General features: G+C 34.8%; 1 protein-coding gene and 1 non-coding gene across 4 annotated transcripts in view; one reads left to right on the top strand and one right to left on the bottom strand.

Annotated features, from left to right (window-relative positions):
- Positions 1-17,672, bottom strand: part of EBAG9 (estrogen receptor binding site associated antigen 9) — a 31,402-nt gene that overhangs the window by 8,512 nt on the left and 5,218 nt on the right. For all 3 annotated transcript variants that reach the window (XM_033411243.2, XM_033411242.2, XM_012537840.3), the window contains 4 exons: positions 12,668-12,765; positions 9,614-9,692; positions 8,741-8,899; positions 6,400-6,507 (listed from right to left, as the gene is read on the bottom strand). In XM_033411243.2, the coding sequence (XP_033267134.1) occupies positions 6,400-6,507; positions 8,741-8,899; positions 9,614-9,692; positions 12,668-12,750 (429 nt within the window). In that variant the 5' untranslated portion in view covers positions 12,751-12,765. The remainder of the gene's footprint in view (positions 1-6,399; positions 6,508-8,740; positions 8,900-9,613; positions 9,693-12,667; positions 12,766-17,672) is intronic.
- LOC117197818 (U6 spliceosomal RNA) lies at positions 15,957-16,060 on the top strand. The gene has a single exon (XR_004478700.1). It is a non-coding gene; the product is annotated as a U6 spliceosomal RNA (small nuclear RNA).

The raw sequence follows: 17,672 nt of genomic DNA, 5'->3' as shown, positions 1-17,672 counted from the left end.
CATTAAAATAAAGAATGTTACAAGAGACAAGGAAGAACACTACATAATGATCGAAGGATCAATCCAAGAAGAAGATATAACAATTATAAATATATATGCACCCAACATAGGAGCACCTCAATATATAAGGCAACTGCTAACAGCTATTAAAGAGGAAATCGACAGTAACACAATAATAGTGGGGGTCTTCACTTACACCAATGGACAGATCATCCAAAATGAAAATAAATAAGGAAACAGAAGCTTTAAATGACACAACAGACCAGATAGATTTAATTGATATTTATAGGACATTCCATCCAAAAATAGCAGATTACACTTTCTTCTCAAGTGCACACGGGATTCTCCAGGATAGATCACATCTTGGGTCACAAATCAAGCCTCAGAAAATTTAAGAAAATTGAAATCATATCAAGCATCTTTTCTGACCACAACACTATGAGATTAGAAATGAATTACAGGGAAAAAAATGTAAAAAAACACAAACACATGGAGGCTAAACAATACGTTACTAAATAACCAAGAGGTCACTGAAGAAATCAAAGAGAAAATCAAAAAATACCTAGAGACAAATGACAATGAAAACACGACAATCCAAAACCTATGGGATGCAGCAAAAGCAGTTCTAAGAGGGAAGTTTATACCTATACAAGTCTACCTCAAGAAACAAGAAAAATCTCAAATAAACAATCTAACCTTACACCTAAAGGAACTAGAGAAAGAAGAACAAACAAAACCCAAAGTGAGCAGAAGGAAAGAAATCATAAAGATCGGAGCAGAAATAAATGAAATAGAAACAAAGAAAACAATAGCAAAGATCAATAAAACTAAAAGCTGATTCTTTGAGAAGATAAACAAAATTGATAAACCATTAGCCAGACTCATCCAGAAAAAGAGGGAGAGGACTCAAATCAATAAAATTAGAAATGAAAAAGGAGAAGTTACAACAGACACCACTGAAATACAAAGCATCCCAAGAGACTACTACAAGCAACTGTATGCCAATAAAATGGACAACCTGGAAGAAATGCACAAATTCTTAGAAAGGTATAACCTTCCAAGACTGAACCAGGAAGAAATAGAAAATACAAACGACCAATCACAAGTAATGAAGTGGAAACTGTGATTAAAAATCTTCCAACAGGGCTTCCCTGGTGGCACAGTGGTTGAGAGTCCGCCTGCCGATGCAGGGTACATGGGTTCGTGCCCCAGCCCGGGAAGATCCCACAAGGCACAGAGTGGCTGGGCCCACGAGCCACGGCTGCTGAGCCTGCGCCTCCAGAGCCTGTGCTCCGCAATGGGAGAGGCCACAACAGTGAGAGGCCCGCGTGCCGCAAAAAAAAAAAAAAAAAAAGTCTTCCAACAAACAAAAGTCCAGGACCAGATGGCTTCACAAGTGAATTCTATCAAACATTTAGAGAAAATCTAACACCCATCTTTCTCAAACTCTTCCAAAAAATTGCAGAGGAAGGAACATTCCCAAACTCATTTTATGAGGCCACCATCATCACCCTGATACCAAAACCAGACAAAGATACTACAAAGAAAGAAAATTACAGACCAATATCACAGATGAATACAGATGCAAAAATCCTCAACAAAATACCAGCAAACAGAATCCAAGAACACATTAAAAGGATCATACACCATGATCAAGAGTGATTTATCCAAGGGATGTAAGGATTCTTCAATATACACAAAGCAATCAATGTGATACACCATATTAACAACTTGCAGAATAAAAACCATATGATCAACTCAATAGATGCAGAAAAAGCTTTTGACAAAATTCAACACCCATTTATGATTAAAACTCTCCAGAAAGTGGGTATAGAGGGAACCTACCTCAACATAATAAAGGCCATATACGACAAACCCACAGCAAACATCATTCTCAATGGTGAAAAACTGAAAGCATTTCCTCTAAGATCAGGAACAAGACAAGGATGTCCACTCTCACCACTATTATTCAACATAGTTTTGGAAGTCCTACCACGGCAATCAGAGAAGAAAAAGAAATAAAAGGAATACAAATTGGAAAAGAAGTAAAACTGTCACTGTTTGCAGATGACATGATAGTATACATGGAGAATCCTAAAAATGCCACCAGAAAACTACTAGAGCTAATCAATGAATCTGATAAAGTTGCAGGATACAAAATTAATGCACAGAAATCTCTTGCATTCCTATACACTAATGATGAAAAATCTGAAAGAGAAATTAAAGAAACACTCCCATTTACCATTGCAACAAAAAAAATAAAATACCTAGGAATAAACCTACCTAGGGAGACAAAAGACCTGTATGCAGAAAACTATAAGACACTGAGGAAAGAAATTAAAGATGATACCAACAGATGGAGAGATATACCATGTTCTTGGATTGGAAGAATCAATACTGTGAAAATGACTATACTACCCAATCTACAGATTCAATGCAAACCCAATCAAATTACCAATGGCATTTTTACAGAACTAGAACAAAACATCTTAAAATTTGTATGGAGACACAAAAGACGCCGAATAGCTAAAGCAGTCTTGAGAGAAAAAAACGGAGCTGGAGGAATCAGACTCCCTGACTTCTGACTATACTACAAAACTACAGTAATCAAGACAATATGGTACTGGCACAAAAACAGAAACGTAGATCAATGGAACAAGATAGAAAGCCTAGAGATAAACCCAGGCACATATGGTCAACTAATCTTTTACAGAGGAGGCAAGGATATACAATGCAAAAAAGACAGTCTCTTCAATAAGTGGTGCTGGGAAAACTGGACAGCTACATGTAAAAGAATGAAATTAGAACACTCCCTAACACCATACACAAAAAAAAAACTGAAAATGGATTTGAGACCTAAATGTAAGACCAGACACTATAAAACTCTTAGAGGAAAACATAGGAAGAACACTCTTTGACATAAATCACAGCAAGATCTTTTTTGATCCACCTCCTGGAGTAATGGAAATAAAAACAAAAATAAACAAATGGGACCTAATGAAACTTCAAAGCTTTTGCACAGCAAAGGAAACCATAAACAACACGAAAGGATAACCTTCAGAATGGGAGAAAATATTTGCAAACGAATCAACGGACAAAGGATTAATCTCCAAGATATATAAACAGCTCATGTAGCTCAATATTAAAGAAACAAACAACCCAATCCAAAAATGGGCAGAAGACCTAAATAGACATCTCTCCAAAGAAGACATACAGATGCCCAAGAGGCACATGAAAAGCTGCTCAACCTCACTAATTATTCGAGAAATGCAAATCAAAACTACAATGAGGTATCACCTCACACTAGTTAGAATGGGCATCATCAGAAAATCTACAAACAACAAATGCTAGAGAGGATGTGGAGAAAAGGGAACCCTCTTGCACTGTTGGTGGGAATGTAAATTGATACAGCCACTATGGAGAACATTATGGAGGTTCCTTAAAAAACTAAAAATAGAATACCATATGATCCAGCAATCCCACTACTGGGCATATACCCAGAGAAAACCATAATTCAAAAAGACACATGCACCCCAATGTTCATTGCAGCACTATTTACAATAGCCAGGTCATGGAAGCAACCTAAATGCCCATCGACAGACGAATGGATAAAGAAGTAGTGGCACATATATACAATGGAATATTACTCAGCCATAAAAAGGAACAAAATTGAGTCATTTGTTGAGACGTGGATGGAACTAGAGACTGTCACACAGAGTGAAGTAAGTCAGAAAGAGAAAAACAAATATCGTATATTAATGCATGCATGTGGAACCTAGAAAAATGGTACAGATGAACCAGTTTGCAGGGCAGAAGTTGAGACACAGATGTAGAGAACAAACGTATGGACACCAAGGGGGGAAAGCCGTGGGGGGCTGGGGATGGTGGTGTGCTGAATTGGGTGATTGTGATTGACATGTACACACTGATGTGTATAAAATTGGTGACTAATAAGAACCTGCTGCCTAAAAAAATAAATAAAATTAAATTTAAAAATTTTTTTAAAAAAAGGGCTTCCATGGTGGCACAGTGGTTAAGAATCTGCCTGCCAACGCATGGGACACAGGTTCGTGCCCTGGTCCAGGAAGATCCCACATGCCGCGGAGCAACTAAGTCCGTGCACCACAACTACTGAACCTGCGCTCTAGAGCCCACAAGCCACAACTACTGAGCCCACTTGTCACAACTACTGAAGCGTGCGTGCTTAGAGCCTGTGCTCCGTAACAAGAGAAGCCACCGCAATGAGAAGCCTGCGCACCGCAACGAAGAGTAGCCCTCACTCACCATAACCAGAGAAAGCCTGCGCACAGCAACGAAGACCCAACACAGCCAAAAATAAATAAATTTATTAAAAACAAAAACTAATACTAAACTTTCTTTGGGTTATTTGTATGGAAATATATTAATATAAATGTTTCAGACATTACATGAAATTCCTAAAAATCTTATATGTACTGGTAGAATGTTATAAGTCATAATCCTAGTTATTACTTTAAAATGTATATCTCAGAAATAACTAAATTTCCTTGTCAATTGTATTATCATGAACTTTCATCAAATCTTTAACCGTGGTCATTTTTAAGTCTTCTGTCATTTACAGACAGTTCTGGGTGTACTCTGATGCTTTTGCAAAAATGTTCCTATAAACAGGTTTCATCTTCAAGGAATTCATGGAAGAGACTGACAAGTACAGGCTTCTGGCAACTGACTATACTGCTGAACTGAATGAATAAGCATTTTCAGAACTCTAATGGAAAACTGATGAATTCATAAAAGTGCTAACAAAAGATCAAGATGAAAAAAAATTAATTACATGGGACTGAGTGAACTGATGAGGATGATTTTAATTTTTGTGACTATTTGAATAAAACAAAAAAACCCAAAAAACCAATATCTACTTACATAAGCAGATTGAACATTAAGCAAGATGCAAGAATTTAATATTTTTCTTCCCTAAATGCAAAGTAATGGTTTGTTTGAGATGTACACTTATTGGTAATCTGGCTATCGTTTTATATATTTAGTCACTGCTTTTTATATCGCAGTTCTAAGGAAAGCTTTTAGTCTAGAAAGTACTATATATATACTTTTGAGTACCTTCGACTTCCATTTCAGACTCCTCATATTCCAAATGTGAACTTGTCTTAATCAGTTGGAAAGAATGTAGAGATTTATGGAGCTAATTTAAGAAATAGAGCACTTCTACTGAGAAAAGAGTTTTCTCATATCAACACCAGATAAAAAAATGACTTAGTTTGATATAATAATTTCAGTCATTTATAGGAGAGTTTCCACAATGATTTTTCCCTTTAATTTGTTTCAAATAAATTAAATGTGACATCTCTGTATCAACAAAAAAAAAAAAAGAAAAAAAAAGTTCAAAGTTGATTCTGATAGCCTCCAAGGTTGAAAATCACAGCTATATACTTTCCTCACTACTTTTGTCCATAGAAGTGTTGTATTTAAGTCAAATCTATTTTAAGTTAAACCACACTTTAAATGTAAATATACTCTACTAGGGAAACAATTCATAACTTACTTAAAAATAACCTGCTATTAAGGTTAAATTTTAGTGGTAATCTCTTTAAAGGTCATATTTTTTTCACACACACACACACACACACACACATTGTATTTTATTTTTACAAGAGATAAATAAACTGACACCAAGCATTGCAAATGGATGACCACAACAAAAGCAACGACTGCAATTAACAAACACTCACACTCACACTATGTCACAATATTGACATTCAGTCCAGTAATCCTCCACTGTAACAGGTCCTTTACTTTGCAGTGAAAATTGATTTGTATATCTTTTGCCTCTGAGTCCTTGTGGGATTTTTTTATTTTTATTCAAACAGAAAGTCACAAAAATTATAATCATCCTCATCAGTTCACTCAGTCCCATGTAATTTTTTTTCCATCTTGATCTTTTGTTAGCACTTTTATGAATTCATCAGTTTTCCATTAGAGTTCTGAAAATGCTTATTCATTCAGTTCAGCAGTATAGGCAGTTACCAGAAACCTGTACTTGTCAGGGTCTTTTCCATGAATTCCTTGAAGATGAAACCCTTTTATAGGAACATTTTTGCGAAAGCATCAGAGTACACCCAGAACTGTCTGTAAATGACAAAAGACTTAAAAATGTAAAGGTCATATTTTTCAATAACATTTTTGTCTCTATCTTTTATGTGTACAATGGACCCTGATCTTCATATCTGATATAATTTATAATCTCATAAAAGGACAGGATTGGTAACCTCTCTTGATCTGCTACACCTGTTTCAAAGTCATACAAATACAAATACTATGTTCAATTCATTTTAATTTTTTTCTTCTTTTAAGAAAATAGAAATGAAAAAAAAGCTCTTGCCTAGATACCATTAGCATACTTACAGATTGATGAATAAAAGGCATATCTTGTGTAGCTGCTAGTCTACTAGAGAAACCTGTGCTACCATCTGGGATGCCAAAATTTAATGGCTCTCTCTTCTTAATAATGATCTGAAAGATTAATCGAAAGAGAATTATAGGAACATTTTACACATCACTATATAAACACAGACAAATTAACTGACCAAAGCATTTTATAATTATTTAAAATATGTTCTACCTTTCTTCTTTTAAAATTTACAATGTAAAAAAATTTTTTTTAAAGTCTATATAGAGCACCAAAATTCTTAGGCAATTGTCACACAAATCAGTTGCATACTAAGAAAAACTATATTTCACTTTTTTCTAAAACAATAAATTTTCCTCTTCCTCTTTCCTCTTTCCCTACTTTCCCTGGACCCCCCAAAATATAATTAGGCATTTTTAGTCACTGTATTAAACAAGAACATGTATCATATCCTACCAGAAGTATAACCAGTTCTCTAAGCATGTGGGTATCTATGAATACATTAACTCTTTCAGGCCAGTAGTATTAGTTTTGTAGCTTAAAAGTATTTTCATTCTAACTAATTTATTTAGGTACTATTGCAATATACTGAGTTCCTATTAAGAGCCGCAAAATAGACTTTCAAAATAAAAGGTACTCATCTACTAAGAAATTCACTTAAAACTCCTTGAAAAATATACAACTTAATGCATTTGGACAACTCAACAAAAACAACTATGATTACAGCATGTAAATGTTATCAGCCTTGAAAATCTAAAAATAAATATACAGATGAAACTGGCTGGAAGGTAGAAGAGGGTGAAAAACCCTATTAGAGAATTGTGGAATAAAGAATGTCCTCATTTTATAAGTATATTTATAAAAAATATTTTCTATGCTTGATTGAACAATGGAACTTTAAGTATTTTTTTCTTTTGAAAACAGCAGGATGACTGATGAGGTAGATTGGAATAAAAACATTACCGTATTTGAAAAGGGGGTAAGAGGGTATGAAATAAACCCCCGTTTACCATAGTATGCAGTCAGTGGACAATATCTGTGATTGGTAAATCAAGACATAGCAATATAAGAATACTATATACAGATATGATGAAAAATGCTAGAAGCCCAAACAGAAAAAGTTATGGGTGGCTGCTTTTAGAAAGTAGAACTGGTATGAAGAATGATGGGGCAGAAGTCTATTGATTTTCTTTCTTTTTTTTTTTTTTGTTTTGCGGTACGCGGGCCTCTCACCATTGTGGCCTCTCCCGTTGCGGAGCACAGGCTCCGCGGCCATGGCTCATGGGCCCAGCCACTCCACGGCATATGGGATCTTCCCGGACCGGGGCACGAACTGTGTCCCCAGTGTCGGCAGGCGGACTCTCAACCACTGCGCCACCAGGGAAGCCCTATTGCTTTTCATTATAAGCTCTTCTATATTCTTTGATTTAAAAACAATTTTCAGGGACTTTCCTGGTGGCACAGTGCTTAGGAATCTGCCTGCCAATGCAGGGGACATGGGTTTGAGCCCTGGTCCAGGAAGATCCCACATGCCACAGAGCAACTAAGCCCGTGTGCCACAACTACTGAAGCCCGTGCGCCTAGAGCCAATGCTACGCAACAAGAGAAGCCACCGCAATGAGAAGCCCGTGCACTGCAATGAAGAGGAGTTCCGGCTCGCCGCAACTAAGAAAGCCAGCGCACAGCAACAAAGACCCAACGAAGAAAGAAAGGAAAGAAAGGAAAGAAAGGAAAGAAAGGAAAGAAAGAAAGAAAGAAAGATATTTAAAAACAACTTTCAAATGTACATGTACTATTTTGATAAAAAGAAAGGAAAATACTCAGCCATTGTTCTTTTTCTAATAATTCCCTGCATCTTTAAGTGATTGTCCATGTATAACTATATAACTCAAAAGGGATAAAATAAAGTGTGGATGACTACACAAACCCACAACAATTACACTAAGTTCTCAGAGCCTTGCATCAGTTTGATAATGGTTATAAACAATGGAAACTACTTATCAGTTTGTAGACATCACTAAACTGTGAACTAATCTTTTAAGGTTAGAACTGTATCTTATTCAGCTTAGTCTCCATAGCAGAGACTGGAGTCTAGAATCTGACATACAGTAGGATTTCTATAAATGCTTAGACACAATTTTAAAAGACTTGGGGATACAATTTACTAGATCTGTGTCCAGGTCACTTGAATATATAAGCTTCTTTAACATGACAGAAAACACAATTGCTAATTAGAAATAGGCTTTCTAACAAATACCAATTATACTAATTTTAATTATAGGAATCTGAAGAGTGGTTTAATAGTTTTATCTCCAAAAGCACAAATCTTTAACATACTTTCTGGGTTTTCCTTATAGTTGGTGTCATGTCCTTAAAATAGTCAGGTTCCAGCTGTTCTAAAGCATTTTGCTGTGTTGCAACATTCCCATTCCCTCCTTCAATCTTTACACTTGTGGGTGCATCTTCATCCCAGGAAGTCCACTCTTCAACATCTGTCTAAATTTAATTCATCATTTATTAGAAAAATGAGCTTTCTAAAACATTGGTTATTCAAACTTTTTTGACCAATGGGAAAATACAAATTTTATACCACATACCAAAACTAGATGAAAACTTTAAAAGAAATATTCTATGAGTTGGACATTCTGTTCTACCCATTAAAAAAATACAAACAAAACAAAAGAAAATTTTTTTGCTTTAAAAATTGAACTGACATTAAAACTACAGCCCACAGAAGGAGACTTGGAACTTGCAATCTAACCTTAACCAGGTTTATTGCCTGATAAAATAATAAATAATAACATTCTTTATAGTATTTAAATAAGATAGAGTCCCAAACATAATATTCAACATAACCATGAAGTAACCTGCAAATGAACAATGAAGAAATCTCAACTTGAATGCAAAAAGTCAATCAACAGACACAAACCCCAAGATGATATAAATGTTGGAATTATCTAAGACTTTAAAATAGTTATCATAAAAATGCTTCAATAAGCAATAACAAACACTCTTAAAACCAATAAAAAAAAAAAGAAATCCTCAGCAAAGAAACAGAAAATAAAAATTTTAGAATAAAAAAATTTAATAACAACAATAAAAATCCTGACCCTGACTACCAAATTAATTTCATGACATACTAATGGTCGGCAATCCAGTTTGAAAAATATGGTTCTGGAACACTTATTCAACATTCAAAAAAAAAATTACCTGCTTAGGAACGGATGAATAATCAACTGTAGTTGGCAAAGTTATTTGGTCTCCACTTAATTTCCGTCCTCTGCCAGATCTAAAACAAAAATGAAATAATTTATTTCAAGAAACTACCAAAACAAGCATGGGTAAAAGCACTACGGACAGTAACTTAAGGCTTATAAGAGAAGGTCTTTTTCAATTTTTGAATTATTTATTTTAATAATTAACAATTGTTAAGATATGAAAAGAAAAGGCATGTATCAAATATCTTTTAAATATTTTAGAAGTACTGGACAGGATAACCCAACAGCTTTTTGGCTTAGGATTCAGAATTATAGTCAAACTCAGGAAGAATATAAAGCCAAAAACAAAAACACAAACTGATTTCAAACCATACTCCTAAGAGTACTGTGAATTCTGTAAGTGAAGCTCTCAGATACCTATGCTATTTTAACCAGGGTGGCCTGGCTTTTGCTTTACATAGTTGGTTTCTCATTAAGATTACTATTAAACTATTAAGAAGTTTGAAAATCACTGGGTTGAACTATAAATTGTACCCAAGTTTTAAGGATTAGTGGGAAAAGTACTATATTAAAGAAGATAAGTATTGTCACAGAGTTGTTAAGAGCATGGGCTATGGAATCTGTGTAAACCATGGTTTTCAATGTTACTTCTATTAATTATGAATCTAGTTAGAATTACCTATCTCTCGGCCTGAGTATCCTCATCTGTAAAAGGCAGGTATTCAAACCTACCTTTGCAAGGTTGTTGTAAGGATTTAACTGACATTTAAAATAGCTAGACACTAGACTGTGCCTGCTTTTTAATAACACATTAAAAAATGGTAGCTATTATAAATGATTAGTCACTTGCTTCATTTCAAATAATCTATGAAGCATCTGCTTAGAACTAGTTGGTAAAGTCAGCTAAGTTTAGAAATCATACTTTGTTTAAAGGATGAAGAAAAAAAGTAATACAGTCTACTACTAAATTTATGATGTAAACCTGGTATTTTAGAACACATGATCTAGGTTCTTTCTGACAAGAAAAGCTTATTCTAACAAAGGGTCAGTTTTCTTTAAAACTGAATATACAATCAATCCTAAACATATTTACGTTGACAAGAGAAGTTCACAGTGACAACAAAAATGTCCTTAATATTTTTAAATCAAATGCAGTATCTTATACTAAAAGTAATCTATATTCAACAAAAGTTTTAGAAAATAACAGGTGCAAAGAGAAAAGCACCTATAATTTATCACCACTGTTAACACAACTACTTCTTTTTAACCTCCAGCCTCCTGGCATTAATACCCACACTCATCCTGCTTTAACCTAGTTTTTTTCTGGCTATGCTACTTCTAACAATAAATTCAATGCCACTTAATCTTCAGAGTTTTAGTAGTTATAAAATGGCCATTTAGCTTGAGATTACATTTCCTAGCCTCCCTTGCAGCTAGGTGGCTAAGCTCTGGATAATAGGCTGTGAACAGAATTGTGTGTAACTTCTAAATCATATCCACTAAAAAAAAGAGCTGATTGCCCTCCATTTCCTCTTTTATTCTATGCTGCTCTTACTGTGTCGGTACTTTTTTCACAGTACTTCTAGGCCAAAAGAAATACCTAACAATTCCACTGATTAAGTAGTTAGGCCCAAACAATTTAATACTTATGTATGTCCTATCTGCTTAGTAGCCATTAGAAAAAAATACATACGAATTTAAAGAAAAAATAATATGTTGATTTCACTCTTTAATAACCACAATTACTTATTAATGGAATGTGTGTGCCTGTTGGATACTGCACAGCTCCTCAAGCCTTGGACTCACCCTTATTTTCTGTTCCATATTAATTTTGGTTTAGTACTTGCTTTTAATTACAACCTAGCTTTGCCAAGATAGGTTACCCAAAATACAAGTAAACAAAAACTTATCTCAAATATTCAAGAACATCATCAAAACATACTGCAGGATCTAATGTTGCAAATGTGAACTACCTTGAGCCAACAGTTTGTTTAGTGTTTAATAGACACTATCACATTCATTGTGTTTTGTTGGAAAATCTGAAGTATCCTACAGTACCCCATGAGTGTAATGCAAGCCCTGAAGTACCTTGGCATACAGTTTAGGAACTATAGCTCTAGGGTCCGGCAGTATGACAAAATAGAAGGAATCTGAGTCTCTGAATGACTTACTGAAGCAGAAGGACTTATCTACCCTGGACTACCTGTACATTCTGGAATGTTATTTAAGAGACAAAAAAAAAAAAATCTATTCTGTTTGGGGTTTCTCTGTTAAAGTTTTTTGGGTTTTTTTTTAACAGAAAAAGAACACTCATAATGTAATATGTAAAGAAATACCCATGGGGGCTTCCCTGGTGGCGCAGTAGTTAAGAATCTGCCTGCCAATGCAGGGGACAGGGGCTTGAGCCCTGGTTCCGGAGGATCCCACATGCCGCAGAGCAATTAAGTCCGTGTGCCACAACTACTGAGCCTGCGCTCTAGAGCCTGCAAGCCACAACTACTGAAGCCCGCGTGCCTAGAGCCTGTGCTCTGCAACGGGAGAGGCCACTGCAATGAGTGGCCCGTGCACCACAAAGAAGAGTAGTCCCCGCTCGCCGCAACTGGAGAAAGCCTGCACACAGCAACAAAGACCCAATGCAGCCAAAAATAAATTAAAAAAAAAAAAAAAAAAAGAAATACCTATGCCTAATTCCACCTAACCATCTTAAAATATCCTGATAATAAAACAATTATGTACATAAAAACTTTCTGATGATTACAACAATGAAAGTTAGTTTGTTTATCTCTGAAATTCTATAGTACTAAGAATGTTATTTTAATGGAAGATGTAAGAATTTGAAAGAAAAGAACTGAACCTCTACTTTCTAGATCTGAAAAAAATATATAAAAATCTGAAAAAAATATAAAAAATACTAGAGATTAATAAATGAATATTGCAATCAAGATATTTAGCTTAAATATAGTATGTCCTGCCTTTTTGTAGTTATGAAGGTATCTAAAATCAGCAAGAAGATAACCAGGTCAATTTGAACATAAAATTTCTTTACCTGCATATTAATCTCTTTAGGAATGAGAATACTGTTGCTAGGCAGGTACAAACTTTAAATAACCGAAACTGTGTGATAGCCATGGTGGGAATCAAAACCTGTGGGAAAAAGCACAAAAATAAATGCATTAAGGTGATTTCATAAGCTATACTCATGTTCTGAAGTCAACCTGAAAAGTCCTACTATGAACTGTAAAAATCAGACATATTTTTTACTTTCCTTTAGAAAGTACAAATATAACACAGTAAATTTAAAAATTAAAATGTAAATCATATTGACAAGAAAGTTTTGAAGAGTTTTGAATAGTTGGGAGGAAAAAAAACCTTTTCAAACTACTCTCAGAATGTTTTTTTAAATTGTACTTAAATCATCTATGTACAACTTATTTATAATTTTTCTATTAAAAATGAAAAATCAAAAAAGTATAAAATAGTATATACTGAGTCTTCTGTACCTTTTGAAATTTGAATCATATGAACATATTAATACTATTCAAAATATATAAAACTTTTAACTTCTAGATAGATACATTTTATCATACCCATTTTGTAGATGAGGAAATTAAGACAGGTCAAATAACTTATGGGCACATAGCTAATAAACTGGAAGTGAACTATAGAGATCATCTAGTCCAGTAGTTCACACATATTTAAAGAAATAATGATAACTGGGCCCACCCCTAGTAAATCAATTAAATCATATTCTCTGAGGAGTAAAGTCCAGTTATAGCTAATAAGCCAACAGAGAAGATAGAAAATACTCAATAGAAAAGGTAGTAGAAAACAAGGTAAAGGGGAACAAATATTAGATGGAACAACAAATAGCAAGAGGATAGAATTAAACCCAACTGGAGCAATAATCTCGTTAAATGCAAATTTAAAGCCAGAGATTGTTAGATAGGATGCAAAAAATGTACTTTAAGTATAAAAACACAAATAGGTTAAAAGCAAAAGGATGACGGAAAAATATACCATGCTAACACTAATTGAAAGAAAGTTAAATTGACTATTTCAATGTCAGAGAGTAGATTTTTAGCGAAAATAATATTAGCAGACATAAAAATGTTCATTTCATAGTGATAAAGGGGTCAGTTAATCAAAAGTACATAAGAACCCAAAACACATGTCCCTAATAACAAATTATGCCAATATCATAAAAGAGAGGTGACATTACTAGAGAGTCTACAAATATGAAGAGTATATTGAGAAAGTATTATAACTTTATGCCTATATTTGACAAGATGAAATGGACAAATTCCTTGAAAGAAACAAGTTACGAAAGCACAGCAAGAAAAAACAGATAACCTGAAAATCTCTGTATTTATTAAAGAAATTGAATTTGTAGTTAAAAATCCCCCAAGCCCAGATGACTTCATGAATGAATTCTATCAAATACTTAAGAAGTAATACCAATTCTACACACAGTGCCAGAAAACTGAAGGAGAGGGATTTTTTATCAACTTACTCTTTGAGGCTACCATTACACTGACACTAATCTAGACCAAAGACATTATCAGAAAAGAAAACTAGAGACCAGTATCTTATGAACAGACACAAAACTCCTTAAAAACAACCAACTAGAAATAGAAGGGAACTTTCTCAACCTGACCAAGGACATCTATGAAAAACCCATAGTAACATGAGACTTAATGGTGAAAAACTGGACACTTCCCACCTAAGATTATGAACAACATAAGCACATCTGCTTTTGTCACTTCTGCTTAATACCGTAGCAGAGGTTCTGGCCAGTGCAATCAAGCAAGAAAAGGAAATAAAAGGCATTCAGACTGGAAAGGAAGAAGTAAAATTGTATCTATAGTCTATGTAGAAAATTCAATGGAATCTATAATCAACTGTATTTTTATGTTAGCAAACAAATGATCACAAACTAAAATGTTTAAAAATTATAAGAGTACAGAAAATATAAAGTACTTAGGGAGAAATCTAATGAAAGACTTATGTATCAGAAACTATAAAACATTGATGAGAGAAATTAAAAGACCCTTATTAACTTAAAGATCTTTCATGGCTCAAAGACTTGATACTGTTAAGATATCAAATCTCCCTAAATTGAACGACAGATTCAGTGAAATCCCAATCAAAATCTCAGCAAGCTTTCTTCTCTAAAATTTGATAAGCTAATTCTAAAATTCATATAGAAACGTAAAGGACCTATAATGGTCAAAACAATGTTGAAAAAAAATCAAAGCAGAAGGGCTAATACTACCTGGTTTCAAGATTCATTATAAAGCTACAGTAATCAAAATGATGTAGTACTGGAGTCAAGACTGATAAATAGATCAATGGAACAGAATGGAAGGTATAGAAATAGACCCACAAAATATGAACAACTGAAATTTATGAACATGTGAAGGCCAAGCAGTGGAGAAGGGACAGTCTTTCTGACTAATAGTGCTGGAAAAACTGGATACCCATATGCCAAAAAAAGTCACCCAAACCCAAAAACCTTCAATCCATATTTCACACCATTTACAAAAAGTACTCAAAATGGACCACAGATATAAATATAAAACCTAAAACTAGGACTTCCCTGGTGGCACAGTGGTTAAGAATCTGCCTGCCAATGAAGGGGACATGGGTTCGAGCCCTGGTCCGGGAAGCTCCCACATGCCACAGAGCAACTTAAGCCCATGCGCCACAACTACTGAGACTGTGCTCTAGAGCCTGCAAGCCACAACTACGGAGCCTGTATGCCACAACTACTGAAGCCCACGCACCTAGAGCCTGTGCTCTGCAACAAGCGAAGCCACCACAATGAGAAGCTTGAGCACCACAAAGAAGAGTAGCCCTCGCTTGCTGCACTTAGAGAAAGCTATGAGCAGCAATGAAGACCCAACGCAGACAAAAAAAACAGAAACTAAAACTACAAACCTTCTAGAAAAATAAAATTGGACAAAATCTTTGTGACCTGGGTTAGGCAAATATCTTTTTAGATACGACACCAAAAGCACAATCCATAAAAAAAAAAAGGATAAACAGGGCTTCATCAAAATTTAAAACTTCTACAATTCAAAAACACTGTTAAGGGAATAAAAAGACAAGCCACAGACTGGAAGAAAATCTTTGCAAAGCATATATCTGATAAAGAACTTGTATCTGGAATACATAAGAACCTCTCAAAACTCAGTAAGAAAACAACTTAATTTTTAAAAAATGGGCAAAAGGTGTGAATAGACACTTCACCAAAGAAGATATACAATGGTAAATAAGTACATTGAAATAATGGTCAACATCATTAATCATCAGAGAAATGCAAATTAAAACATTTAGTGCTCGCTTTGGCAGCACATATACTAAAATTGGAACGATACAGAGATTAGCATGGTCCCTGCGCAAAGGTGACATGCAAATTCGTGAAGCGTTCCATTTTTTTTTCACTTTGTTATACAGCAGAAACTAACACAACATTGTAAAACAATTATACTCCAATAAAGATGTTAAAAAGAAAAACACTTAAAAACCATTACACACATGTTAAAATGGCTCAAATTAAAAATACCAAGTACTGTCAAGGATGTGAAGCAACCGTAACTCTCATACACTGGTAGTGGGAAGGTAAAATGATACAGCCATTTTGGAAAACAGTTGGCAGTTTCTTACAAAGTTAAACCAACATGCAGCATATGACCCAACCATTCTACTCTTAGGAATTCACCCAAGATAAATGAAACCATACACCCATTCAAAAACGTGTTGTTTTTGAATAGCAGCTTTATTTTATTTTTAAATTTTTATTTATTTTTGCGGTACGTGGGCCTCTCACTGTCGTGGCCCCTCCTGCTGCGGAGCACAGGCTCCGGATGCGCAGGCTCAGCAGCCATGGCTCACGGGCCTAGCCGCTCCGCGGCATGTGGGATCTTCCCGGACAGGGGCACGAACCCATATCCCCTGCATCGGCAGGCGGACTCTCAACCACTGCGCCAGCAGGGAAGCCCAGCAGCTTTATTTTTAATAGCTCCAAACTGGAAACAACCCAAATGTACATCAACAGGTGAATGGATAAACAAATTGTGGTATATACATATAATAGAACACTACTCAACAATAAAAAAGAATGAACTACTACTGCAAGCAATAGCATGGATATATCTCAAAATAATTAAGCTGAATGAAAAGAAGCCAGACAAAAAAAGAATATATACTATATGATCCCATTTATTAAAAAAAAAAAGCTCTAGAAAATACAAACAAATCTCTAGTGACAGAAAATAGATCAGTGGTGCCTTGAGATGGGGCAGGAAGGGGTGAGAAGGATGGAGTACAAAGGAGCATGAGTACTGGAGGTACTGGATATACTTACTATTTTGATTGTGGTGATGGTTTCACAGGAGTGTATATATTAATCAAAACTGATAAAATTTTACATTTAAAAAATGTGCAGTTCATTTTGTGTCAACTGTAGCTCAAAAATCTAGTAAAAACAATCTAATAAGACATTAAAAAAACAGTATTATGTCATGAGTTTTCAGATTCTGATGAGAATCTTAAAAGAAGTCATTAAGACCATTATTTTATATTGATTAGTTGCAACTATGGAGAGCCAATTTTCAGTAGGAAACTAAGTCAATTAGTGACAAGAAACATATTACAGAATTTCTCTAGGAATGGAACTCTGATTTCACAGCAGCATTTCAACATACCATAATAGCTAACTCTTACTCTAATACAAGCTTTCTTAGTGCTTTACATGTAATAACTCGTTTAATGCTCAGAACAACCCTATGAAGGACTGGAGGTAAGTACTATTTTATTCCTATTTTAGATAGGGAAACCAAGGCACAGAGTGCTTAAGTAAGCTGCCCGAAGACACAGAGCTGTTAAGTTACAAAAGTGGAATCTGAACCCAGGTAGTCTAATGATTGAGTCCTAAAAGATCACACTCATACTGCCTCCCTATGATTAAATCAAAAGATATGATTTATATAAAAGAAATGCTAAGGACCTGGGAACTAGTTAAAGCCGTGGCAACAACAGGACAAAAAAAA

Source organism: Orcinus orca, chromosome 17, assembly GCF_937001465.1.
Source record: "Orcinus orca chromosome 17, mOrcOrc1.1, whole genome shotgun sequence".
NCBI classification, from domain to species: Eukaryota; Metazoa; Chordata; class Mammalia; order Artiodactyla; family Delphinidae; genus Orcinus; species Orcinus orca.
This window is presented reverse-complemented; position numbering and strand designations above follow the sequence as displayed.